At 35.6% G+C, this 11923-nt stretch overlaps 2 protein-coding genes across 2 annotated transcripts; one reads left to right on the top strand and one right to left on the bottom strand.

Moving 5' to 3' along the window:
- Positions 1-1010: 1010 nt before the first annotated feature.
- LOC110716207 (protein trichome birefringence-like 4) lies at positions 1011-1849 on the bottom strand (the record flags this gene model as incomplete). The annotated part of the gene is made up of 2 exons (XM_021894827.1): positions 1332-1849; positions 1011-1203 (listed from the first exon to the last, which is right to left on the bottom strand). Coding segments are annotated over exons 1-2 (711 nt in total), but the record flags the coding sequence as incomplete, so codon positions are not given.
- Positions 1850-3208: 1359 nt separating this feature from the next.
- On the top strand, positions 3209-11780 carry LOC110716204 (AMSH-like ubiquitin thioesterase 3). Its single transcript, XM_021894825.1, has 14 exons — positions 3209-3606; positions 5149-5213; positions 5301-5376; positions 5475-5663; positions 6239-6339; positions 7080-7185; positions 7273-7319; positions 7498-7780; positions 7873-7962; positions 8057-8119; positions 9024-9098; positions 9417-9479; positions 9928-9980; positions 11333-11780. Exons 1-14 carry the CDS (start codon positions 3478-3480, stop codon positions 11505-11507), a joined length of 1515 nt encoding a protein of 504 aa, XP_021750517.1. The 5' UTR covers positions 3209-3477; the 3' UTR covers positions 11508-11780.
- Positions 11781-11923: the final 143 nt, after the last annotated feature.

Below are 11923 nucleotides of genomic sequence, written 5' to 3'. Positions count from 1 at the left end.
TTGCTTAGACTTGCTAAATATTGATTACTACGTGATGTAGTAGGCCCTGAGGGGCGAAGTTGGGGAGCTCCTGGTGTAGGTGTGTTGGCCTTAAGGTGGAGCTTGCCCGGGGCTTGTGATGCAGGTGGAGCATTATGAGTTGTTATACTTGGAGACGAGTATGTGATGGGTCTTGGTTGAAGACTTATCGGGATGTATGGCTTATGCATGAGTCCTGCATCGGGTTTGGCTTGAGATGTTTTTTCACTATGTCTTGATGGGGTCGTTTGCTGACTACGAGTTCTCGTCAAGGTGGAGATTGTTGATAAGTATATTAGGTGACTCGTACTTCGTAGCTTTGTCCGCCCGATCGGGCGGACATTGCCCGGTCTGACCGGGCGGAAGAAGAAGAGGTGCCTGGCAAATTCGTTGAAGAAGCTGCTCTCGCGCCCGACCGGGCGAGCCTTCGCCCGACCGGGCGAGCCTTCGCCCGATCGGGCAGACCTTGCCCGGTCTGACCGGGCGGTGGGGGTTGGATACGTTGAAGCATTCGTATGGAGTTTTCTTCTCGCGCCCGATCGGGCAGACCTTGCCCGGTCTGACCGGGCGGAGAAGGAAAAATACGGAACGCGGATTTTGCGGTTTTAGGTTATCTTATTTTATTATCTTTTTGCCCAAGTATCTTTTAATTAGGGATTAATATAAAACCTCCCTAATATCAGTATTAGGGGGAAGAGAGAGAGAGTGAGAGCCGTTCTTGAGAAATACAAGAATCATCTTTGTAATCTTTGCAGTTTATAGTGAAATCATTCGATCTCGGTGCCCGTGGACGTAGCTATCACATCGATAGTGAACCACGTAAATTCTTGGTGTTGTTCTTATTGTTTGCATTGAATTTCTTTATTGTTTCTTGTTTGTTTTCGACCTTTGCTTCCGCTGTCGCACAACATTAATTATCATAATTAACGTAACTAGAGCATGACGCGCATCATGCTCCCGAGTGTAAAATTTAATCGGTTTTAAATTACTACCTTGAATTTGAAAGAGTAGAATCCTTCACTTCTGAACTGTCTTTTGCCAGAAACTTCGAACACTGTCTTCTTATCAACTAAAGACATTCTTAAAGAACATACTAAAGATTCCCACATATTTCTGTTAAGTGAATCTCCAACAAACACCATTCTTTTTCCTCTTAACATTTCTAACATCTTCTTCCCATTAAACCTATGAAATTCCAAGAATTATTATATAAAAAACAAAAATAATAAAAAAAATCAATTTTTTTTAAAAAAATCAAGAATTAAAATTTGAAATGTAGATTTTAGTTAAAGAGAAAATTAAAAGCAGAGTACCTAGGGATGTCACACCCATGAGGCTGCCATCGGTAGCGTAAATAACCGAGATCGGAGCGGCCATTGTTGAAGCAATTGAAGGTATAATCAAGAAACGGGCAAGACCCAGGTGAGTAAACCGGGCCAGAATCATCCAAAACCCATTTCCCATCAAAAATATCACAAGAAATTCCCTTCTTTCTTACAAAATCATCTTCTTTTTTCGTTAAAATGCTCAAAGAAGTGATTTTCTTAGCAAAGTATGATCCAATTTCATCTGGGTTCGGAGACCCGGAACTCGGCTCGTCTTCGATTGCGGCACTTCGAGGGATGGAGGAGAGAGAAGAGATGTAATTGGAAGCAAAGCGAAGGTGCGAAGTTGCAGATGGTACTGTTGAAGAGGTAGTCTCTGTTATGGGTGTTAAAGAGAAATTAAGTAAGATGAAGATAGAGAAAACGAGAAGAAAAGTTGTGAAGATTAATTGGATTCTTCTTCTTTGAAGAATTTGGGTGATTAGGAGTTTCTTTAATGGCGCCATTTTTGCAGAGAGATTGGAGAGAGAAAGAGGAAGATGATGTATTTGTTGTTACTCTGTTTTTGTGAGTTTGATTTTAATGATCAAATAAATTGGAGGGAAATTATATGAATAAATACAGAGTAATTCAGTACTTCGTACTCCGTATAACAATATCAATAGGTCACATTTTATAAAGTGTCACATATTAGTATTTCTCATTAAATTCAATTTATAATTTTATACATATCTTTTCCAATGTCCCAAGGCAATTCATTGACCTCTTTGCATTGTATAGTATAAAAATTATCGGAGAGTTTAAATTAAACTATCCAATATAAAAAGTAGTTAGTCGTACATGAAATACTTATTTTTCTTATGAATAACAAAAATTAAATTAAAGTGTGTTATCCCGCCAAGATTGTCCAATGTTCATATATACGATCAATATGGAATAATTGGTTTTTGACTTTGAGTCATTTATAAAAACTTCGTATTGTTGTTCAAAAATAAAAATAGGGTTTTTTTTTATATAGAAACCCTGTTTTTTTTTCACTTTTTTACGCTGTGTCCTAACATATATTACTTTCTACGCTGTAACCCCAATATATTTTTTGTTTCCATACGGTAAACTTGCTGTTATCCTGCTGTTAAAAAATTCCGTTAGTGGGGCCCATTCTCCATTATTAGTATTTTTTATCGATTTGCGCGTTGAAAAATACTCCGTCAAAGGTTTCAGGGGCTATTTTGGTCCTTAAGATACCAAATTGAGCTCAAATTTGGCAAAAAAATAACATAAATGCCTCGTTTTTGCTTATTAAGAAATGTCTCGATTTACGTGTTCACATTTTAACAACGTAAGGTTGATAAATGCCTCGTGAGGGTTTGTGAAAACATGAAGTCGAATAATCGGATGGAAACCTCTATTATAAGGTTGATTTCTTTATATCCTTCTAGCTACTGTGTGGGCAAAACTCATGATAAAGAAGTCTTATCTTGTGTGGTGTCATAACTTGTAAGTGGTGGGATTGATTAAAGGCGAGGAAGTACTTGAACCTTAACATTGTGATTTTGTAGACTTACTCTTGTCTTTTGATGTTGTAACTAGCACATCTGCACATGTTCTAACAAGGCTCTTTAAGTCGATCCTCGAGCAAATAGATAAAATCTCGTAAACAGGTTTTAAGGTATTAGAAGAACATTCTGACCAAATCGAGCTTCAAGGGTCAATCTATATACAACAAAACTTCAGCTAAAAAAGATAAAACCACACTCATTATTTTAGTGTAAACCGGGTTAAAAAAGATAAAACCCCGCTTATTATTTTAGTAGTGTAAACCGGACTTATACAAAAAGTTACGGACAGTTGGACTAAGGCTTTATTCTCCACTCTGTAAATGTCGACATAACGAGTAGTACTTGTGAAAAATCTTAATTGAACTCCGTTTTCTGGTCTTCTTTCTTCACCACTCCAACTTAACCTAACAATCATTTTCTCTCTCCAAATCACCAATTCTCAATTCATCGTATTCATATATGAATTGAATTGAAGTGCGATTAATCAATTACTTTCCTAATTTGATTTTTCAATCGTTGATCGCCGGAATTTCATCGGAATTCGATCACATCACCGATTAATCTCGCCGGAAATCATGAATCGTCGTCAATTATCGACGCCGGCAAAGCCGATTAATATGAACACGCTTACAAGAAAAATTGATGTCGATAATCGGCTTTCTTTGGGGTATTATTATCGAATTGCTGATACTCTTCTCAAACAGGTTAGGTTTCTTTAATTTTTTGTTTAAAATACATTGTTCAAATTCTAAATTTATTAGAGAATATTCAATTTTACCATTCGATTGAGCTAAATTTAGGTTTTTTTTAGCATATAGTTCGATTTTGCTGCTGTGTTGCCCTAGAATTGCAGGTTTATATTCATATCATTCTTAAATCTAAATGTTGTAACAATCGTAAGTTTGAATTAAACTTCGATAAGAGGGGAGTTCATTTACTTTGATTGCGTGCCAAGAGGGTATGTTGCGAATTTGCGTTGATAGAATTTAGGTACTATGATTAAGGTTTAGCATTGATGTAGGGAAAGGTACCAAATTTAGGCGGGGTTTTGGTGCTTAGATGAATGATTCTATAACTACATTTTGAATTTGGTTTCCTGTAGTTCTATGTTTTGGGGTGAGATGTTGGAATGGGAGAACTTATGCTTTGGTTGGGTGGCGAATTGCATTAATGTGTATGTGTGACTGCCTGTATCCACATTAAGTTTGTGGGTGGACTCACTGGACTATGAATGTCTACTGAACCATCACGACTACTCGGGTTATGAGAGAGGATGAATAGATGGGAATTTGTTACAAGTGCACTTACAAGCTAAGGGATATTGTTATCTTCTTTCAGATTCTTGGAACATTCATCTAGGATGGAATGGAATTTTGAATGTAGCTATAGGCTCGACTTGTCATACTGAATGTCTAATGTCACTATGCATGGGTCTCGCTAGAGCTATGTCTTTCTTATGTGGGGTAGAGAACAAGGTGAACCCCTCTTCCCCAATTATCCTCCCACACATTTACACACGGATGATATTTCATAGTTTGATGTGGAAGAGTTATATTGATCGCTTGTATTGATATGTCTGAGGTTAGAGTAGAATAGAGTTAATCTAACCACTAGCGTAGGGACTTTGTTTCAAAAATTGAAAACTAGTGTGGGGACATAGCATGCATAAAATATACGAAGTATTTCAGTCTCTAAAGATATTTACATTTGAGCAAACTCATGTTTAGCTGATTGCTAATAATTGCCACGTATTAAACTCAAAGCCCATTTGTGCACATATCTGCGCGTGATATTTCGTCACGTCTCCTTTTAAGTTGGTCTGTTTAAAATGACACATGTTCTACTAAAAATTGCACTGTGGACCTGTGGTGCATCTATGTTGAAGTATTGAGTGTATGATGTGGGTACTTAAGATACAATGAAGAGTTGTGGTAACATGGATTTGCGCATATGCTATAGTTATCCCTGTAGTGCAGTGGTGCTCGTGGAGTATGTTTTACGGCCTGACTGGAAGCTATCCCTTTTTTTTAGTGGACGCTATTTATAGCACTCCTTGTTTTCTTTTCTTGTACCAACTAATTCATGTCAATCAAAATTTTCTATCCTGGAAGAAAGAAAAAGGGTAGCTATGTTGCTAGGTTGCTTGTATAAAGACCAATGCTCTTGCAGACCTGCTTCTGCTACCAGCAGTATTGAACTTTATTTGTCTTCTTCAAGTAATGACATGATATTCTTGCTTTTTTCAGGCAGATGTGTATCGAGAAGAAAATAATATAGTGGACTTGTATGTTATGCTCGTTAGGTTTTCAAGGTAAGTATTATCATATATGCCTGTCAGTATCATGATGCTGTATTGAAAAATACATGTAAATCTATAGCTCATTCATTGTTTTCTTAGTTTGGTGTCTGAAACAATACCCTTCCATCGGGATTACCAGGCTTTACATTCTAGAGAAAGAGTACATTACAGAAAGGTAAGCTGTATCAGGATTTTTCCACTTTATCAGTCTCAACTGTTGTATGTGATTATCCTTGTTGACAAGTGTTATTTTCCTGCTGCTTTTTATTGTAGAAATTGCTGGCAGTTATTAATGAGCTGGAATCATTGAAGCCTGAGTTTCAGCGTCGAGTAAATGAACTTAACAAGGCTTATACAGAAACACAACTAAAACAATTTGATGGCAGAGAGAAGACCACATATGGTTTGGAAGCATCTTTGACACGGCCCTCTGCTTATGCTCCTAGTTTTGAGAGCAAACAGGTATCTGTTTAAATGATTTCTTATTCAGTATGAGATTAAACTAAATTGTTCACACCACTTTACTCCTGGTCTTTGAAAGTTCTACATATTTGAAACTATATCTTCTCTTTTTATTTTATGCTGAATTTCTTGACGCATGTTGAATCCTTTTACTTTTGCTAAGTGGTCAGCTTTTCACCAGACTTCCATTTGTTCTATTTACTGTCCCTGTGTCATTTTACTTGAATGTATTGGTTGCCTTTCATGTTCTCTTAAATTACTGGTTTACTTGGTTTCTATTAAGATCATTGACAAGGGGTGAAGTGAGAAAATAAAAGAAGTGAATGCTTTAATAGAAACGCAAATGCAACTTCCTAAAAGCTGGTATCTCTAGTTGTGAGGCCCTCAACAGCCATTTAAGCATGAAGATTGTCATGGTTTTGTATAACTGATCTCTTAACCTTAGTTCTTGTGTTTCTTCCGGTGTTTGTTTTACTTTATTAAAAGGGCAGCATATTTTTTTTTCAATATTATTTAATGTCCTTGCCTCTCAGGGTTGTTAGAAGCTTAGAACTTATGGTTTGCTTTTAACGCAGCTACAACCAGATAGCAAAACAATTCAGTCTTCATGGAAACAGAACAATGATTTCCTAGCTGCTTCAACTTCGATGCCTTTTGAAAAAAGCTTCTCTAAGCTGTAAGAATACACCTTTTTTTTTCTTTTTTTTTTTTTTTTTTTTAAGTCTGTCCTTTCTTTAGTTCAACTAATTGCACTCTTGTTCTTAATCTAACATATTCGCTTTAGTGTGTTGCACAACCAAGTCTACAGTTGAACAATAAGAATCCTCTGCATATAAATGGTATTCCCTCATCCCAAATAAACTTCCACATTTGTATCAGACTATCCCCGAAAAAAACGTCCACTTTCCTTTTCTATTTTGTCAAGTGTAAGGTCAAGCTCTTTATGTAAAAGTATTCAAACCTGCAGCACCTGTTGAGATTGTTAAGGAAACATTTATTAAGTCAAATATGATACTCTATTTAAAGGTATTCAAGTAGCAAACATTCTTGTTGCATCATCAAAGAGGAAGTATAGTTTTGAACGAAGATAGCAGTATGTTATAGGCATTATCTTAATATGTGATTTTACAAGTTTTATTTACTTATATCACATTTCGTGGGAACATCCTTGGGTTTCACAATTACCACCCTGAGCTCCCTCATTGTTGATTGTTTAGGAAAAGGGAACAATTTTTGGTTTCTACGTATAACTGCAAGCAACAGTTGCTGCTGGTTTTTTCCTTTATTGCATTTTATTATTGCCTAACACTTGTTTAATATCCTGTCAGTTTTTACATATAATTTCCTTACTACTATGTCTGTTTGTATTCCCTATTCTTCTTTATGTTGACCTATATCTGTTATGACTATTAACAGGTCTCTAGCGGTGCCACTTCCAAATCAAGAAACATTGTCAAGGCACTCCTTTTTAGGTCCAACTGGACTTCGTCGTCAATGGCAAGGACCTAGTACGGAGATTAAGGTGCTCAATCTCTAGAGTGTTTTCCTTGATAAATTTGTTTCTATATATATATATATATATTTTCTCATTTGTCTTCTTTCTGTTCAGGTGTCTTACCCTAGCCATGCTGACTTAACTCCAGCTGAAAATTTATGGTTAGAACTTTGGCAACTTTGTTATGAAATTGTCTTATACCTCAAATTTATATTTGCTTTAAAAAAAACGGAATGTGCCTTTTAGGTCAGATGAGTATTGAAACATAAGGGGTGTCATCTTTTCCTTTCCCCAAAACATTTTCTGCTTCCAACTATTTATATCCCATGTGGTTGACAGCCTTATTCAAGATACACAAAATGAAACTCAAGTTCAGAAGGATGATAGGTTAGGACAAGATATGGAAGCAGTCCTGTCTTTAGACAATGGTAGCTGGTCACCCTGTGAAGAGGACTTGTCTGTGGGAATCATAAGGCAGCCAGTTCCTCCCCCTGTACTCGCTCAAGTTCATCCAGATTACCATCCTATCTCTCCATCAAGAGTGGCTGATCCAAGACCTGGACCAGCTAAGCCTTCAGAGAATGGGACACAGAATCCTAATTCATATCAACATCTGCATATTGTAGGTTTCAATTACTCAATTTTTTGGAGATTATTTTTAGATTCTGCTGCGATTCTTTCTGTTTCAGGACTTCATTTTATTATTTATTGCAGCCTGTGAGAATGATGGAAGATTTCTTGAGGCTGGCACAACAAAATACGACAAAAAATCTTGAAACATGTGGAGTTCTAGCTGGTTCTCTGGTATGTTTTTCTCAATTTCTTCATGTGTTCCTTTTGCTGGAGACTATATTTTTTAATGTTTATCTCAAGTGCTTCAACTTTCTTCTGGATGCAGAAAAACCGAGTGTTTCACATTACTACTTTAATTGTTCCGAAGCAAGAGTCAACTTCTGATTCAGTAAGTTGTTGCTTGCTTTCCAATAGACCCTTGGTGTTTGGATTAGTTTGTTTTCATTGTTGTGTTCAGCTATATGTTTGATACTTTGATCTTCGAATTATAAAGAACCTTGTGAACAGATATAACTTATATTGTAGATGATAGGATCTGCTAAATGTGGCCTCCAATCATGTAGCATTCTCTAACATTTGTGAGTTCAGCATGATGGCCAGCAGAAAGGATACCTTAAATTGGAAGTACTTGTTAATTATAGCACATAAATGGAGGAGATGACATCTATTATACATATGCGTATTTAATATGAAATATTAAATTGTGATCAGACTTCGTTTGACATTTTGACGTGCTTCAGATTGAAAATTCAGCTTAACTTCAATACTTGTTAACATAATACCTATGTTTTCATTTTTCTGCATATTGAGGTCTTTAATATGTGCAGTTTTGGACTATCTGAGAACACTTTTAAGAAATTTATTGACCTAATGACCTTTGTTTTATCAACCGTATGTGTGCTTGCTTTCCCTGTGTCTTTCTTCTTTTTTTTTTTTTTTTTTAATGGGGGTGCATATGGATGACTACACAGAATAATCACTTTTGATTCATGTAGCCTACCCCACTTATGGGGTTAAGGTTTTGATTGATTGATTGATTTTTGGATGCATATGCTTACATATAGGCAAGTATATGATGTATATCATTACAAGGACTTGCTCTTTTAGCTTTGTTTGAACTCCAATAAAAGACGTGGATTAATCCCTATTTATGACTCGGCTTCAGCTATAGTGCTATACAAAATAATTCATTAAAGAGAGGGTCAGATGATATGGTAGCTCTTCCTACTTTGATGTTGTATCACTTCTACTACTTATGGTGAGCTGAACAAATTTGTATTTACCTTTTACAGTGCCAGACATTAAATGAGGAAGAAATATTTGAGGTTCAGGACAAAGCATCACTATTTCCTCTTGGATGGATTCATGTGAGCTTCTAATCCTGATAGTAATGGTTTTTACTTTATGCATTTGCCTTTTTTCTTCCCGCCAATCTCATTGTATCATCTGCTTGTCTAGCTGGCTATGAGCTATAAGAAACTTTATTATTCAAGCACTATGCTTTGCATGAGTGTTGAATTTCCTGCATCTTGAATATGCAATTTCCCTAAAAATTTGCCTTTTTTTTTTTTTAATTTTTTAATTTTGTTTTATTTATATATATATATATATATAATTATTAAGCTATAGTAACATCCTCTACTGATGTTCTAGTACTAATACTCTTATTTTCTTCATACTGACAGACGCACCCGACACAGACATGTTTTATGTCCTCAGTTGACCTGCATACTCATTACTCATATCAGGTAAAAGAAATGGCTTCTTGAGTTCTTTTTTTTAAAAGAAAAAAAAACAATTATCATGCTACAAACGTATAGACTCTACATGCCTTGATGTATCATTCTACTGCTGTATTAGCAAGACCTATTCCTATGGCACATTGGCACGCAATTTAAAGTAGGGATTAGATAAGGTAAATGACTAAATTGTTTAATACTCAATATAAAAAAGAAAAAAGAAAAAAAAAAAAACCACCAATTAGGGCAATGAATTTGGGCATATTTATCTACAATATGTTTATCATCTTTAATCACTTTATCAAACTGCCTAGGGGCTATATAGGTCAAGACAAAGGAAGTAGTTCTTTTCCAGGATTGTATTTGAGATGCCATGGTCACATTTGTTAGAGGTGCTTTTCTGCTTTGCTAATGTCGATACCTTGCTCGGCTAATCATTCTTTAAATTGCTTGTCAGATTATGTTGCCGGAAGCAGTTGCTATCGTTATGGCACCTACAGATTCATCCAGGTATATTCCATCTTACTTTGCATAACTGTTGCTGAATGCTAAACTGGCCCGATAATCATGGACTCAAAAAAGCTTAAGAAAACAGAGAAACTTATCATGATAAAAACAATCCTTTAGCTCATTTCGAAATGAAGATGCAAGTTATATTTTTTGTTTGGTATTATCTGTAACCTGTTGGGCCCTGCAATGCTGTAATATTGCTCTGTTCTGGGCTTATAACTCTCATGAACATTTACTCCGTCCATCTGGAATTTATTGCCCTCTGTCCCAACTATTGTTATCTTCTTCTATGCTCCCCTTCTACTCTCCAGCTCTACATTTAAGTGGGGGAGTGTTTTAAATATAATCATAATACATTTCTGATTAAGGAAAAGGAATTTATCTCTCAATAGTATACTTAATTATTTTATACCTGATGGAGGGAATATTTTATAGTCACTCACCTGGATTCTTGGTTTAATTTGTGACATAATTAGAGGGCATGGCAGGGATGATAGACTCTGGTCATGGTATATGAAGATGAAAATAGAAAGGGTGGAGAAGGAGATTGGAGTATCGGACACCAATGTTGTCTCATGAAACAATAGAAATTAGTTATATATTTCCATATTGCCTGTTCTTGTCTTTAGACAAGTATAGATTTATTATGAATGTGTTTTTACCTTTCCTTATCCTTTCATTGTCATCTAGGGACATAAAATACACTAGAAAAAGAAACATTACTTCAAAGATGGCTGCTTAACATTCTTGGGAAAGGGAACTTGAGTTTAATATTATAAAATCCTGTTTAATAGCACGAAATGCAGATGATTGATAAAATCTTTGGATAACTTAGAGTGAAGGGTTTATCCACTAGATATACTATCCTTGATGATTGGTTGACATTTTATAAAGGCTATATACGGAGTGCTTTTTATAAATAATGAAAAACTTTCATTGTTCTGGAATTGCATGGTTCCTTGTCTGTTAGAGAATTCCAAAGATCTATGTTATCATGGATTCTTTGTGGTGTCAATACACTACATTTAGGATTTGAAAACCTTGGTCCAGCTTATTTCAAAAAAAAAAAAAAAAAAAAACTTGGTCCAGCTTGTTGATCTTGTCTTCATCAGAGGTGCGAGGTATTTTGTTTGAAAGAACTCATAAAGAGGCTACTTTTAGAGAGCATTTAGTGCCAATTAAAGAGCATGAAATTTAGTGTTAATGAAGACTTTATTTAACTTTTTTTTTAAGTGAATCTATGATAGTATTATACATTTAAGCTCCATTCTATTCAACTGAAATGGGGGCCTTAGTAACATTTTAGATGAGCATATCCTGCGTACTGACTTCACTTGTTTGTGTAATTGCAGTCCGCATGGTATATTTCACTTGTCTGATCCTGGTGGTGTTTCTGTGATTCGAAATTGTGATCAGCGTGGATTTCATCCTCATGAGGAACCATCAGATGGTAGCCCACTATATGAACACTGCTCACACGTTTATTTGAACCCAAAGTTGAGGTTTGATGTGATTGATCTTCGATAAATGTCCTACAGAGTTCTTTTGTATTTAGAAAATTAATTTTCAGATCAAAGCAAATAACATTATCATTTGTACAGCTATAATTGATCATATCTGTAAATGTTTTTGTTATTGGGGAAATATCTGGTGAATTTGTTCATCTGCTGCTGTGTTTTGATAAACCATACCTGACTGCACGATACCTTGATAAAATACTCAAAAGTTTGCTGTTTTGTGTTTTAATCTCTATCAAGCACATAACATTGTCATTAATTGGAAGTAATTGTTACTTCTGCTTTTGCTCCTTGTAATAATAATTTAATTTTTGTTGGTCTATTCTCTTTCTAATAATAAGTAACCCTATTTACACATTGAACAAACATGGAAGTGGATTTTGGGATAGCTCAAGTGGTATGATTCCCTCCCGTTTCGAAGAGATT

The sequence above is a fragment of the Chenopodium quinoa genome, unplaced genomic scaffold, assembly GCF_001683475.1.
Source record: "Chenopodium quinoa cultivar QQ74 unplaced genomic scaffold, ASM168347v1, whole genome shotgun sequence".
Taxonomy (NCBI): Eukaryota; Viridiplantae; Streptophyta; class Magnoliopsida; order Caryophyllales; family Amaranthaceae; genus Chenopodium; species Chenopodium quinoa.
The sequence above is the reverse complement of the archived record's forward strand: the minus strand, read 5'-3'. Positions and strand labels throughout refer to the sequence as shown.